Source organism: Pavona decussata, unplaced genomic scaffold, assembly GCF_977016875.1.
Source record: "Pavona decussata unplaced genomic scaffold, jaPavDecu1.1 SCAFFOLD_21, whole genome shotgun sequence".
NCBI lineage: Eukaryota > Metazoa > Cnidaria > Anthozoa > Scleractinia > Agariciidae > Pavona > Pavona decussata.
The window spans coordinates 3541277-3557858 of NW_028145444.1; the positions used below are offsets into that span (position 1 = coordinate 3541277).

Here is a 16582-nt window from a genome sequence, read left to right on the forward strand (position 1 = left end):
ACCAAAGGAGCGAGGGGTCTGGAAAGGACCACCTCGTTTCCAGAAGCCTTGCAGTGCGCACGCTCATTGGTGCACTTGATCACCGGGACATGAAAAGACGCACGCAAAACATACAAGAGCAGCAGGCTGGGCCGTCCAGTTTATAAAACTGGTTTATTTCAGGGTTTTTTTCTCAGTTTTCTTCCAGCTCGGTTTTTTTTTTTTTTTAATATATATATCCGCTGTCAAGTTTGGGAAGCGGAGATGTCGATGTTCCAGTGGTGGGAACACTCGGCAGTCCCCCTGCTCGGTCTTCGAGTCCCTTGGTGGGTGTCATATGCGGGTGGAGTTTATTGTTTGTAACCATACTTTACCCGAGGGTTTCCTTCGCGTTCTCCGGCTTTCGACCGTCCAAAACAATCAAACAGACAAAATACAAAGCAAAACCAAAACCAGAAAGGTTAAAAAAAAAAAACAACAACAACAACAACAAACCAAAAACAAAGGACAATAACAATAAAAAACAAACAAACCAAACTAAAAGAAGCACACTCACATTTCTAAATTTCAAAATGGATGAAAGAGCTTGTCTGTTGATTTAGTCCCCGTGAATTGTGTCATGGACAATCGTATAAACCCATGCTGAAAATCATTTCGAGTATTTTCTGATACGCCTCAATTGTTGACCTTTTAATACTAATTGTCTAAAATTCATATGCTTGGCTTTCAAGGTTTAGATTTCAATAAGGCATCTAGTCAGAATATTTGCTCAGGATAAAACCTCATTTAACACATAAATCCTGAATGGGTTTGCCCAAACGAAATTTCCGTGTACGGGGTCGAAGGCTTCGCTTAAACAGAAAGGTTATCATTTTTCGCCTGTACGATCGTCATAGTAAGAAACGATTAGGGGGTTGGCATGACAACAGCTTAAATGGGAACGATTAGCGCCGCGTTATCCAAGGCGCATACGTTTTAGCTAATGGCTTCAGCCATTAGAAAAGTGATTGCTTCTTGCAGATGTCACTTAAGTGACATTTTAAGTCCTGTGTTAAGACGGATCCCGCTGAGTAATATAATGTGCGCTTTTTTGGAATCAACCATAAGGTCGGGTCATATTTCAAATGTACAGGTTCATGCGTTTTTAATTTCCACACCGCTAATGTACCAAGTTCAAACTGCGATGTTCGTAAGCCTCACCGATAACCTCTTTGCCGGCTAAATATAATAATCTGTTCCCAAAACGAGCCCGCACGGAAATTGCCATTTTTTTTTTCTTTTTGATCAATCGCATCCGTCGCTACACATGTCCGGCGTAGTTTTAATATTTTCAGTTCAGCGAAATCCTGCTACTTAACACTGCTGATTTATTACTCCTCGAGCTGTTCATTTTTTTTTTTTTTTTTTTAAGTTTAATATTTCAATTCCTTATTTTTTAGTATTTACATCCAAAATGTTCCTGCCACCTTGGGCTGACACCTGAAACGCGATATTATTTTAAAGTGAACATTGCATTTGGAAAATTCAAGTGAACTGTGACGTCATAGAAGTAAATGACTGATCAATTATGCGATCACGTTTTGTCCCTTTCACTCGCTTGTCGTCATAGATTTATCGAATATATTTTCTTGCCAAAAAAAAAAGAAACAAGTTTAGTCCTGGTTTTGGCAGGTTGCTGTCTAAAATTTTCCTTTCTTATATCCTTACTTCCCAACTTTTTCAAGACTTTTTTTCCTTTTCCATCTTCAATTCCAGAAAGAACTATTTGCACTCGATTTAATATTTAATTTGGATCACCCGCCGGGGCGCCAGCTTAATTAGAAAATATTTAAATAAATTGCGTAATTACTTATTTGTTTGATTATTCTCACATCGAACAAGGAGGAGGAGAATCCTTGCTTTGTTCATGATTAAACTGCGGTTAACATTGTTTGGTAAATAGCACGGTTATTTTCACCTCGCGTTCAGATCGAATTTGGCGTCGCTAATCTGAACTTCAACAGATCTCTTGTGAAAAAAAAACCCGTTGAAAGTCTTCCAGATTGTGCCAGCTGTGGTCATGCGCAGAAATCAACCAATCTTACGCATGTGTGTTACAAGGCTCAGGATCGGAAGCGTTGCCTAATTGCTGTAGGTGGTTGTCAGCATTCGTAAAAGACGTCTTCTTTTACAAAAACCGTCTCATTATGCCCAACCTTCGCCGACATCATTCACCCTCAGGCATTGTCGATAAGTAGAAAAATAAATTACTTCTATTCTTTCCTTTCCTCAAAAATATTGTATTTCACTTTCACGGTGATGGGGCCATTGTTTGGTGAGTTCCGTGATCTGTGTTATCGCAAAATGAACTTAATACGAAAATTTGCCACCGAGCGTATTTTTATTGATGATTCAAAAAAGCAAAAAAAAAGTGCATACAAATGGTTTCCTGCTCAACATTGGCAGGTGGCTCGCTAGAGCGCGTGCGCAAAACACTCGCACTCTTTGTTTATAATATTTTTCAAATTGTAGATGAAGAAAAAAATAATTTCACGAAAACCACAGGGGAAAACAGCGAGTTCGCGAAAAATTGCAAACGGTGAACTTTACGGTAGTTTTGAAACAGCTTCTCGCAGTACGTGACCGCTCTGTCTTGTGTTGTATACGGCTTCGCGTTATTTCAGTCAGTTTAGTGGGAGAAAACTGAATTGGCCTCCAAACTTTGTGTAAGTCCCACGTTTTGGAAAACCGCACTGCAATTAATGGTGTGTTATTGACAGTTCGCACTAGAACTTCAAGCATACAAAACTACGTGTCCGAGGCAAACCTCCACATTAGACACGGTATTAAAAGGCGCTCTATACCAACGGCTATTATCAGGCAATAATGGCAAGCGCTCGACTATAGTGATATGCTAAATAGGTTTTTGTGCTGAATAACTCGCGTATCTGTGATTCAGCGACTGGGTTTCCAGAAGAAAGAAGAGTTTTACCGCTAAGATGAAAAGAGCAAGTGTGTAGTGTATCAGAGACATGTCGTTGAAGGACATACGCTTGTCATCGCCGGTTGATCCGCGGGCTAGCGATAAAGTTGTTATAAATGTTGGAGGAATCAGGCACGAGACCTACACTGGTACCCTGAAGAACATTCCTGATACGAGACTGTTCTGGATTTCTGAGAACAATACACAGCTCCCTGAGTATGACCCCAACACTAACGAATACTTTTTTGATCGTCACCCGACGGTGTTCACGCAAATCTTGAATTTTTACCGCACGGGCAAACTGCATTGCCCAAACGATGTTTGTGGACCGCTTTTTGAGGAAGAGCTTGCGTTTTGGGGCATCGACGAACTTCAAGTTGAATCGTGTTGCTGGTTGAACTATAAAAAACATCGCGAAGCGCAAGCGAATCTAGACACTTTGGATGGGAACGATTCGGACCGGGATAGCCTCTCCGATATGGATATGACAGTTTATGGACTGGTGGCAGATAGCATACGGAACAGAAATCGATCTCTATGGAGGAAATATCAACCAAAAGTGTGGACCACATTTGAGGAACCCTACTCGTCTCGCATAGCACAGGTAGGCGAAGTGAATTTGTATAAAAAACTATGGCTTTAGTTTACGCTTCATTTTGAATGTCCATTGTCAATATTGTTTAATTTTTACATGGATCCTCAAATCATACAAATAGAAACCTCTGTTTGACGCGTCAATGTGATGCCTTGGGCATTAGCCATTTTACTCACTGGAAAGAAAAATTATATTGTAGAGCAAAAACGCAAATCTTACAATCTTACGCGAAAAAAATATTTCTAGTCAAGGTCATTTTTGTTTTTGTTTCTAAGAGACGCTTAAGGTATACGTAAACGTTTGACAAATTGCTCCGTTTGCGCAACTTTGTGTAAGTAGAATATTCAAAGCGGCTGATTATCTTCCCGACATTCGTTTGCTTCACTTTCGATTTCATTAATTATCAGATGATACAAGTAAAATATTCGTCATTTTTTCCAAATGTGCGAAGTAATGCTGTTTTGTTATTATTCCATCAGCGAGTGGCGGAGTTGAAAACGCGAATTTCGGATTGTTGTTTAATGTTAATCGCTCGCAAACAAATAACCGTATACGGACACACTTTGTTCAGGTTGAATCGTCAAAGGAGCGGGCACTTCGACTTATTTTTTTGTGGTTTTAGTGAAAATTTACGGATCAGACACTGATCGACAAAAAAGTCATGTTAACAACTGGTATCATTTTGCGACCGCATGGTGAACGGTAAAACCTCGAATTTTAGCAACAGCCAAACCAGCTTCGGCAGGTGGCGGCCACAAGTACACCCCAAAAGGGAAATTAATTTCGAATTGAAATTTTGTCCGGTTTTATCTTGAACTTTTCCAAATGAACGCGTCGCTTACGTCTTCGCGAGCGTTTTATTCAGAGTTAATGAAAATTTATGTTAAATTGCCTAGGTTTGACACAATAGTGGATATAGTGATGTAAATAAACCGTATTAAATCGACCGCTTCATCACCTAGCGGTTAATTTTTCTCTTGCCTTGTTATGTCTCCAATGCTGCATTTCTAGAGAAGAAAAGGTTTCCGATGCCTACCAAAGTGGCCACGAAATTTTATAGTTTAGATCTATACTTCGATGCACGTGAAAATCACTAATTTTAGTTTTCATAAACGAATTTTGTAATTGTAGCGTCAATAGATAGCGCATGCGTGTTCTGTCGCTCTGAATAGCAAAACAAATAAATGTTCTGCTCGCCAAAAGTCGTGAAACCAAATTCGTCGAAATGCCCTTGTCTTCAATGAATTAAAATATGAATCAGCCAGCATTTAGCAGAGATCAGTAAAACAATAAGCAAAACTAACATCGCTCACGTCTACCAACGCGTTTTAATTACTATTTTTTTCCCTGAGCAAAACAAATAAAAAGATTCCGCAGATTAGCCGTGAAAGGTGAATGTTAAAGGTACTAACGAACACATTGAAGTTCTCTGTGTTATAAGAGTTGTTGATTTTGCTAAAATTCAATGTTTTATGTATTGTACTCTAAGTAGAAAGCGTTTCCTCGTCATTTAGGTCTCAGCTGCTGGGCCGGTTAAACTAAACGGCAGAACTGAGCAAATCACATAATATACAGTCAGTTCGAACGGGAACGTGGAAGATATTAATTTCTTGGAAGCGAGAAGTTATTTGCGAGAACAATACGCCACAGACACGTACGCGAGGAATTGTTATTATTAGAAAAACGGTTTTCAGCGCTTGATTTATAAATCGCTTGGGCAATAAACAGTAAGATGACAGGCGGATTTTCCTGCTGCCATCTTTTTACTGAAAACTTGATAGAATGAACGATCGAGGCCGTGTCTGCGTTTTGATCGTCCAGTGTGCTATATCGAAGTATAGATCTGTTTCTCGGCAGCTGGCAAATAATCGATTGTATTGCGTAAACCACATCAGTCTGAATGTCTAAATGATTCTTTCCACTTGCGGCTTTTTCGCCAATTATATTATGCGAGGAACTGCAGAGCTAGACTAAACGTGGATCAAATAGAAATGGTTATCGCAAAATACATCATTAAATTTTGTTTTATCTGATTTAATTCAAGAAAGAAAGAATATACATACATTATATTTTGAAAGCATGTATTTATATTGAGTCTATCAGCTGCAAACATTGCTTTTTGTATGCTGTTGTCAAACTCAAAAACGCTTGCACTTGTGGTCTTTTTGAGAAAGAAGACCTGAACATACTATGTATTTATTACTTAGACAAACAGCACAGCTGTAGCGGTGACTGACATGTTAACCAAGAAATGTTTGGTGTGTTAGCTGAAAACCATTCGGTGTAGTAGGCTCACGAAGAAATAACCTGAATGGCCGTACATGGTGGATTGCTTGATTCATAATTGGACATCATACAAAAACGCGTCGAATTTAATACACCTTTATCACTGAATTTTCTATTTTGAAAATTAAAGAACTCCTTAAAATTATTTCAATTTCCAAGTTTCAGTCTTTTTTTAAAATAGCAAAGATATAGTTCGTAATTTCAGGGAATTTTGCCGACGATTGTAAGTGTACAGAGATGGGCAAAAATTGCTCGCCTCCATACAAATTTGCTTATCTCCATTCAAATGTTAAAATTCGTAGAAATGGCCAGTAAATGTAGGAAGCGCTTACTTTATAGACTGCAAAGACGGTTTGTCCGCAGCTTTGCGTATGAAGTGTCGAGGGGAACATGACATTCGCTGCTCGAAAAATATGGTCTTTCCGAACGTAACACGGCTGTGAGTGAATGCGGTTTTTTTTTCTTTTCTTTCTAAAAAACATCAAACTCGTACTTTGATGGATACTGAGATGATTACAAACCCGTTATTTTCTTCTATTTCAATAGATATGTGATTTATTGCCTAGTACGCTCAAAGTAATCATCACTCGGTATTCAATTAAACTTCGATTTACTGAACAAAACCAACTGCGCTGTTTTAACATGCGTCTGAAACATTGCCATCATGGCAAATCTCATGCTAGCCGACGAATTTTCTCCTCAAATTTTCGTCAAACGTAAAAATAATTGAGGACAAATACAGTATTTGTTGTTGATGGCTAACATGCTGTTTTCAGTTGTTTTTAAATTTCGTGTTCTTATCCTACTCCCAGCTGCACGCGGATGAATGCGGGAGAATAGAACGTGCTCACTGAAGGCGGCAAGTGCGCGCTGTTCTATTCTGACAAATAAGACCCACGTAAGTCGTTTAAAAACAAACAAAAACAGGACAAAAAAGAAAGGATTTAGAACAACAAACACAGAAAATTTCTTTGCCAGATCTCGAGTTTAAAAGGTACATCTTTAAAAATTTTCAAAAAGCTTACAATATAAAGCGAAAAATTAAATTAAAATCGTTAAAGAATGATGTTACGGTAATCTCTTTAAAAATGACAAGGTAAATAAAAGAATGACATCAAAACTGGTTAAAGATTGTGTTTTATTCTTTATACTTAAAAATATACTTACAAACATATGAACCATAAAAATATACGTATACGTATTTTTATAGTCCTAGAAACATAATCAAAAAATTTGGAGAACGAGAAATCTGTGAAAACATTGAACCGTGGGCGAGTGGTTCCACTCAGTCCTGCCTATATGGTAGCTTAAAGAACATTAATCCCGAGACGGAGGGACGCTATTTTACTTATTCGCAATCAAATTTTCTTCCGAACAGAAATCACTGGAACCGGCCTTTCAAATTTGCAGCCCATCAAATTGAACTCTAAGGCGAATGGTTGAGAAAACAAACAAACAAATAACATACAAGAAATAAATTAAATATTTTCTTTTTAAATTGGCTTTTTCTATCTTTTCCCAAGCTAGTCCGTTAGGATAATATGTTTTTATATGAATGTCTGTGTATTGGGAAGGAAGCTATTAATTCTTAGGCTCTTTCTGCGAGGCTAAGTGCAAAGCTTTTCATATGAAAATTATTTTTGATTGCATATGAATGAAAACTAATTTTCATGATAAAAACTTTGTACTTAGCCTCGCTTTCATAATGAGGTTCAATGTAACTCGCAAATGGCCTATAGACCTTTCTCACTCGGCAGCCATGTTGAGTCTCTGGAGAATAAAAGCTTTGTTTTTGCACGGCAAGCCTCGCCCAGACGCGAATTTAGTGCGAGGCTTGCTGTCAAAAACAAAGCTTTTTATTCTCCTGAGACTCAACATGGCCGCCGAGTGATTAAGGTCTATTGGTGCCAGAATAGCCTGAAGTCGTACTAATTTCTTTTCCTTTTTTCCCTTAGGTTATAGCATTCACGACTTTGATCCTTATTCTGACTTCCGTAATAGTATTTTGCTTGGAGAGCATGCCTTATTTTCAAGACAAATCCTCAGCTCAGTTCCGAACCCTTTACATCACCGATATTATCTGCGTAGCTTGGTTTACGCTCGAGTTTGTCATTCGGCTAATTTTCTGTCCAAGAAAATTGCAGTTTTTTAAGAAACCCATGAACTGGATAGACTTTGGAGCCATTGTCCCTTTCTACCTGGATCTTTTCATCAGTGAATCGAACATCAAGACAATAGTGGTTCTGCGTGTTGTCAGACTTATTCGTGTATTTCGCATCTTTAAATTGTCCCGGCATTCTTACGGACTCCAAATCCTGGGTCACACATTGAAGTCAAGCTGTAGCGAGCTGTTTCTCCTTGCCTTCTTCTTGAGTATAGGTGTGGTGATATTTTCAAGTATCATATACTATGCGGAAAAAGACATACCCTTCACAAAATTCACAACTATTCCAGCCTCGTTCTGGTGGGCCGTGGTAACCATGACTACCCTGGGTTATGGAGACATGGCTCCCGAATCCTGGGAAGGAAAGATTGTTGGCTCGCTTTGTGCGATCAGCGGTGTCCTCATGATCGCACTTCCTGTACCTGTGATTGTCAGCAACTTTTCACTCTATTACTCTCACGCAAAAGCGAGGCTAAAGCTACCCAAGAGGAAAAGACCGCTGATCATTGGCGCAGCTAATGCGCTCAAAGTCGCACAATCGTTCGTGACGCAGAGCAGTCCAAAGCTTTCAAAAGAGACGGTGGACAAAGTCGAGGGTCAAGGTCAAGACGATTCCGAGGAAGACGCGCGCCGTGGCAGTAAAATACGACAATCACCTTACTCCAGTTTCCGCTTTACACCCCGGAGCAGTCCGGTGGGGAGGCGATCAGTTCAAAGTCCGAATACTGTTGTCACCACTCCCTCTCCAAGAAACTCTCTCCGGATGTCAGGGTGGACTAGGAGAAACGCAAGTTTATTGGCAGTGCCAGAGGCCGAGAGAATCGAGATTGAAATGGGAGAACGAAACCCTTCGTGTGCAATTGTAGTTGAGAAAGAGAATTCGCCAACATTAACTAAGGACAGCGAATTGCAACAGTCGTCACCTTTAGGGATTGATTCCACTAGTAAAAGTTCTGGCCAAGTCCACGAGGTGTCCTCTGCAACAACCTCACTGGGTGTAAACAAGAGCGATCCTGAGAGTGCTTCAGCTGAGGTGAAAACCCTGCCTGAGTCTCGACAAAGAAGTGCCTCATCTTCCCACTCCGTTTCTGTAGACTCGACTCAAGACTCACCAAAGCTGAATCCAAGAGGACGGATGGGGCGCCGTGGCAGCCTCTATGTAGTTGGTTTCACCGCGAAACATTGGCAAAACAAAGCATTGAAAAAGAACAAAAAGACCCAGGCAGCTCAGACCGACCCGGGATCGCGTAGAGCTTCTGCAACATCATCAACCGAGAGAAGGAGCTCCAGTGCGGTGCCAAACGGTGACAAGAAAGATAGCAGCAACGGCACCGATTATGGTGTGTTTTCATCTCCTAAAAAGGTGTCTCAGTTTAATTCACAACTAACAGCTTTAGATAGAGGTCAAATGATATCGGAGGTACGCGAGACCGGCAGCAAAAGCGACAGCAATGTGACTGATGAACGTGCTGGAAAAAGCACATCTGGAATGGCTAAAAGCCGAGTAGGTGACAAAATGTCCTTCAAGCCTTCACCACTAAACCCTGGTAAACTACGAGCCACCTACCAAAACGCCAAAATGACCCCGAGGTCTGTATCTATAGAAAGTAACGATTCCAGTTCGAGAATGTCCGACGACTCCTTGACAATAAACGACCTTCACCGACAACGCCGCGGATCCTCCCCGCTCGTCCGACAGAAAGCCGTATTTACTTTTGACATGTCAGATCAAGTGGTCCAGGTGGACCCATGCGCTGGAGGTCAAGCCTTGCCAATTGCAAAACGAAAAGTATCGTCGGGTCGCTCACACGAAGATAATTTCTTTTCGTTGTCGCCTCTTCTTGAGCAATCGAGTGAGATGAACGGAGAAATCGAGCTAAGAGTTCCAAGAAAGCAGCTAGAAAAGAGGAGAAAGTCTTGTATTCCTGCAATAACAACAGAACGCAAGGACTCCGTCAAGAAAACCAAATCGCTGGGTTTTCTACCAAATGGTTACGTTAATAGTTCATACCACTACGATGAAGAAGACAGGCTAATAAGTGAAAGAAAATTGTCACCAAAAGCTCACCAACCTGTTATCTCAATTAATCACCCACATTCATTTACTTCAGAGCTGTCCAGGACACGAAGTGAAACCTACCCAGTATATCTCACTTTAGGAGGAGAGGCTTACCCTACAGCTGTAATGTCCAGCCACGGTGCACCTTATTACACCGAAGCCAAGTCCTTTGGTCGGCACTCAGCACCCCCTCACATGCAGATACCATCAAATTCGGATTTAAATTTACCTTCGATAAGCGAGGAGCAAATGGTATTGAGGCCCGAACTTCGCGGTGTTGGCAGAGATCGACTGCAGGCACCAGCAACACTGCCCCGCCCTAACTCTCTGCCAAATTGGACTGGAGATATTGTCAGGCCTGTCGTAATGCATCGTCGTTACAGTGATTCCGTGTACTTGAATAATACCGGGACATATGCATTTCCCTCAGACACTGAACACATTTCACGTGCTTCACTTGGAAACATTCGACAGCCCATGGGATTTCACAATTTTATTTCCCCGATTGTAACCCAAGGCAACTGTCGTGGTCATCCAGTAATGCGGAATACTTACAGATCGTTCGAGGAACAAAGGGCACTTAGTGATGCAGACATTGCGGAAGGTTTGGCTCAAAGGCGTGAAGGACGTGCTTTGTACATCCAAGTACCGCGAACGGACTTAGCCAATAGTGATTCTGAAATGTCACGCAAAGAGAAGTCACGTTCCAAGGGTGACAGGCATGAACCTTTCTTTCAAAAGGCTGAATCCATTTCCAGCCCAAACCTGCATTTGATGAATGGCCCTCTGGCTTCCGATGGGCTCTATTCGAACCTATCCAACAGTTGGCATCAGGCACCGGACGAGTCGTCCAGACAAAGAACATTCGAAGATGCCAAACCGCGTCCCTTTGGAAACATTTCCATTAATGCGTCCCCTAGCAGCAAAGGACTTCCAGCTAGGGACGCCTCCGTTCAAAACAATGCCCAGAGTGATTTTTCGGTAACTTCATTTGAACCAATTGGCAGCAGTTCAATTCGTTCTCGATCTTCCTCGGGCGGACGGTCGTCTGAACAAACGAAAGGGCAAGACCTCAGACGCGGTAAGGACGAGTCTTCACCGCGACTGGAAGGGACAGACAGACAAGTGATTTACAATGGGCATGACGTGTTACAGCAAAGAGATAGTTTAAGTAGGCCTGCAGGCGTTCCTGTGTTTAACCGTCAGCGAGCACGTGCAATTTTTGTCGGTGACTCAGGGATTGATAGCGTGAACAGCAGCACAGCGTCCATGAGTCATTCCCTGGAGTGTGATGGAGACGGAAGCAAAGAACGCAAGGAAAGCTTGACATGTCCGAGTAACACAAGAATTGAAATCTTAAATCCAATCCATGAAAGTGAAACTGAAATATCCGAGTCAATCGCATTCGAGAATTCACGAAACTCGGAGAATGCATCAGCGCAATCTTTGAACCATGATTCGAACATTAAAAGACAAGTTGCATCGAGCAAGGTAAAGGTTAACGGAAGCCGTATGAGTAACATTCTTAGTAACCCGGATCTTTACGAGTCCAGCTCAGTATAAAACATTCTACACGTGTCTTCCCTGTTCCCGGGGAGTAAGCCATGTTGGCGTGTTGTACATGCATTAAGGAACATTTTATATTTCAAGTAAAAGCAGGCTCTTTTACGCTTGTCAGTTCAAGTGAGACGACAAAATGCACAGTAACGTGAATTTTATCAGCAATACAAGTTATTAAGACGTTAAGTGTTGTGTGCTATTTTGTTTTCCTCTGGCCGCGGTCACCCTGCAGCCCCAAGGTAGTTGTAGCTGCTGCAGTTTTCCGCAGTTGTGCCTCGGTAATGCCTCAGCTTTCCTTAGCTTTACCAGAGTAGTGCATGCTGTAGTTTTCTACAGTTGGTTGCTAGGTGTACATTGCGACTCATTAGCAGTTCGTTATGGTAGTTAGCTCGATCGTTTTTGATGTTTTGTTTTATCGGACTGACTGTCATCATCGTCATCATTACTGATTCGTCATCATCATGTTTTGTGAGGTAGCGGGTGTAAAGTTGTGCTGACGTTAAAGGGGGCGGCTGTAGAGTGGATAAGAGGCTTTACTGCTCCGAACTGAACTTCGTCTCTTTGTTAATTTCTACAAAGTAACCGATTTGATGAATTATATCTTTAAAGTCAAACTTCCTTTAGAGGTTCCATCGACACATTACTGAGGATATCCGTCAATTTTGCATGGTTTAGCCCGCGACATTCCCTTCGCAGCTCTGGGGAAGAAAATAAATTCGCGGTTGTGGCAGCAAACGAAGACATCCCCCCCTCCCCACCAAGTCCCTTGCGATCCATTATTTATAACTAAGTGAATAATGCATTTGGTGTGCCTGGTCGTTGGCTGAATATGACTGTTAGTGAATAGGCGTGTCTCTCTTGTTCATTCCCGTCTTTACTAGTACACTCGTCTTTTAGCCCAAGCAGGGTGTCATTGGAACAAAACAACTGCGTGTTGTTTATCGCAAAGAATATAAATCAGCAAACTCATGTGAGAATTTTTCGATATCTTGATTGGTCATTTAAATAGCCGCGTGTGTTTAAAGGGAACTCTGCTCCGAAAACAAATGGACGGTAAATTGTTGGAAATAGTGTCTAAATTCGAAATTTTAGTTTAAGAAGTAGAAAATGACATTCAAGTGTGCTTAAAATTAGATATGATTGTCGCTTATTTTGGCTTTTAAATTTCCCGGGCGCGGCCATCTTGGATTTCATGACGTCATTGGGTTGCCGCTATCGTTAGTTAACAGGGCCCAGTTGTTTAAAGCCTGATTAAGCTAATTCTGGATTAATGTGAACTTTGATTCGAGTTTAATACCTAAACAATAAAGATTCTTCCAAAGAATTTTTGTCCTTCAGTATTGACTTAGACTTCTCTTTAACTTTAGCTTGACATCAGCCTTTAAACCCATTTTGAACGAGCGTGATGAAGACCTTCATAAACTTGTAAACGTGGATTAGCATTAAAAGGCTTTCGAACAACCCGGCCCAGAAGTTCTTTTGTGTGAAACAATAGAGAACAACATTATAATCCATCAAATATTTTCGCTCGCGCGTGATTGGTCTAAACGCCTCACGTGACCGAATATACTCCAGCTAAAACTGGGGAATATCCGATGATATTCCCCAAGTGATATTCCCCAATTTCAAAAACTTCAAGGCGCGTCTTGCTTACAATTAAATTAATGTCAAGATGGGGGAACGGTTTGCTTTTATGATAGAAAGAGAGATCAACCTGTTGGTTGATAAAGCAGTATCAGTAAACTGTTCTTAAACGAAATGTTCAAATACTCAAGCTCTTGTTACGTGTTGCGAAAAATATTTGAAGGATAATAACCAAATAGCCTCCATTTGACTTTAAAAATATGCTCAGATATTTGTCCTTGGACATTATCTGCTCCTCGAAGCTTACAGTTTTTCTCGAGCTTCGCTCTCGGAAAACTGTTTGCTTCTCGCAACAGATAATGCCCGCGGACAAATATCTGAGCATATTTTCGCGCCAAATGGAGGCTATTGTTTATATAGCGGCAACGCAATGACGACATGAAATCCAAGATGGCTGCGCCTGGGAAATTTAAAAGCGAAAATCATACCTAATTTTACGCACACTTGGATGTTATTTCTACTTCTTAAACTAAAATTTAGAATTTAGACACTATTTCCAACAATTTACCGTCCATTCGTTTCCGGAGCAGAGGTTGCCTTTAAAGTTCCAGGAGCTACCAAAACAAATAATCCTTGAAATCAAAATACCTTATAAATTCGCTCAAAGTCGACACCGTCTCTTCAGAATCTCCCGGACTTCTAACCTGAAGGTTTGAACCTTTGCAGACAACTCAAGATCCCACGGGGAACTATCTCACCTCATGATACCTCGACCAAGTAAAACAGGAGCCCATGTCAATAAATCGTTTACAATTGTTGCTAACTATCTCAGTTGTCTTTATAGTGGCAACTACAATGGAATGAGATTCTTGCGAATTCTGACGTGCGTATTCCAGACACTTTCATTGTTTCGCTACAATGCACGTGGGAGAAAATAACGTCATGGTAATGGCGACCAGGATGGGGCGCCAGACTACCCATTTCCGCTATAACTGATCTTGAAGCCCGCGTTTTTTGGGCTGACAAAGTGATGTTTTTTCTTCTCGCTCAATTGCGCTACGCCGTCGCTCGCCTCACGATTCATGCTCCTTTTCCATCTAAAAACGCATAAAAATGACTAACGCCTGTTCTTTCCTGTTTTTGACGCAAGGCCCCGTGGGGGTGTTGAGATCAATTCTACGTGCAAGGCATTATACAAACCTTAAAACTTTTAACACCCTTGTGATTTAAAATAAATTGTTGTCGAAAAAGACATTTTCTTCCGCGATTCCCCTGTGCTCCAAAAAAGGTGAGAATTCAGTCACATGACTCCATAGGCATTTCGCGGATCAAAACAACCGCCAACTTGGTTGTCGGGTCTTCTCGATATTTAGCCATCACTCAAAAAAAAAAAAAAAAAACCGGAGGCGAGGTTGAACAACCGCGAGAAAACATTAAAAAAAAAAAAAAAAAAAAAAAAAAGCAATAAAAAAACTTGTGCCTAGCGCGGGAAAACAACGGAGAGGACACCTCTTCCGTTTTACGATTAGAGGGACGGATGGAAACGGCAGCAAAATTTTTAACCGTTGACATGCACAGAAAGGTCTTATATGCATGCCAACATCAGATGTGGCGAGAAAGTGGGGTTACAAATTCCATTTCCCAGCCAAAGTTTTGCTCAAATTCCAGCTTCCTGCTGAAAATTTGCCCCAGATCCCATTCCTGGTGCCCACATTTTATTATAAAATCCTATTCCCAGTGCTTAACATCCCATTTTTTTTTTTTTTTCACTGAATAAAGCAGGCAAATTTACCTCTAACAGCACCCTCGTTAGATGCCATATGCAGCCTGAATAAAGCTTTCATTTAAGGCGAGTCCTTTGCTCGTAGTTAGATACCGTTCACACTGAGCTTCATAGCTAGTAAACCACTTCCACACCTCCTGCCTTAGAAAACTCGTTGGCATAAAGTGGCAAGACAAGATCCCAGACACTGAGGTCCTCACCCATGCTGACCTACTCACTGGCATCTACACCATCCTGATGCAGTCACAGCTTCGCTGGGCAGGACATGTAGCTTGCATGTCAGATGAAAGACTTCCAAAGAAACTGCGGTTTGGTGAACTTCAGCAAGGAAAACGCTCCCAAGGTGGCCAGAATAAGCGATTCAAGGACACGCTGAAAACTTCACTGAAGGCATTCAACATCAGCCACAACACATGGGTGCAGTCAGCTCAGGAAAGAGCAGCGTGATGATCAGCTCTCCACAAGGGTGCCAAAGCATGCGAAACCAACCGGACTGTTGTGGCTGAAGAAAGCAGGCAGGCCAGGAAGAATAGAGCCAACAACTCTACAGCAGCCATTCCTTGTTCACACTGCCACAGACTCTTTCGGGTGCGAATCGATCTGACCAGTCATCTGCAGTCCCACAGAGCAAGGCTACTCCTACCCCAAGATGAATAGATGGTCCTCGTGGTACCGACGGACGAACACGCACAATGTAAGCTTTCGGTAGTACACCTTTCGCTCTCTCTAAATCTATGGAAACACTGTTTCTTTCAATATAAGGTGAATTCGTTTTCGATTGGTCCGTATCTCTGGGACAATTATAATAATCTCAAACACAAAACAAAGAAACAGACAAAAAACCCTGGAAATTCAAAAGGGAATTTATTGCAAAGGCAACAACCCGAGAATTGCTTACTGGGCAATAAACAACCGAAACATTCCGCTGCACCGGTTTAAAATTGTAGAGCTCAGGTAGAAATGGGGAATTTCTTTTGGCGAGTACTAAAAATTATAGGCATTAAATAATACTTCCATTACTGCAGGGGAATACAAAAGCCCAAAAGTTTCGTGTAAAAAAAAGATGAAGCTTGACTTTTTGCCAATGCCTGGCTCCCGATGGACAAGGAAAGTCATATGGACTACTTTCAGATACGCTGTATGCAGCCGAGGATAGTGGGTGAGAAAATGTTCTCCCCAAACGTTCCTGGAAAAACAGATGCTTGCCCATAAAAGTTCACACCGCTGTTTATATTCTTCCCCCCCCCCCTCCCCCCCCTCCTACCCTCTTCCAAATAAAAGTACATTTTATGAAATCCGGATTTGGAATGATGCAAGAAATCCTTTCCAGATACGGATTTCTTGGATTTGAAATCAATTTTAGGACCGGTTTTCCAAAGGAGGAAACAAACGAACACAACAACAATTAACAACAATTAACAATGACTTGGCATGATTTCAAAAAGTCGAAGAAAAATGAGGTAGACTTTAAAAATGAAATTCTTTGAAACGATCGCAATATTTTAATTGATACGAAACCGGTTTTCTACAAAAGATGGTTTTCCCACAACATCGTCTACGTATGTGATTTATTTAACAGACACGGGACCTCTGCAGCTACTCTGATTTTA

At 41.3% G+C, this 16582-nt stretch overlaps 1 protein-coding gene across 2 annotated transcripts; it reads left to right on the forward strand.

The window, feature by feature from the left end:
• The first annotated feature begins 2393 nt into the window (after positions 1–2393).
• LOC146486271 (uncharacterized) lies at positions 2394–12927 on the forward strand. 2 transcript variants are annotated; one of them, XM_085099751.1, is made up of 2 exons: positions 2394–3545; positions 7778–12927. In XM_085099751.1, exons 1-2 carry the CDS (start codon positions 2991–2993, stop codon positions 11606–11608), a joined length of 4386 nt encoding a protein of 1461 aa, XP_084955877.1. In that variant the 5' UTR covers positions 2394–2990; the 3' UTR covers positions 11609–12927. The 2 variants fall into 2 exon arrangements, with proteins under 2 accessions (XP_084955877.1, XP_084955888.1); XM_085099762.1 differs by lacking the exon at positions 2394–3545 and adding an exon at positions 5933–6720.
• The last annotated feature ends 3655 nt before the right edge of the window (positions 12928–16582 follow it).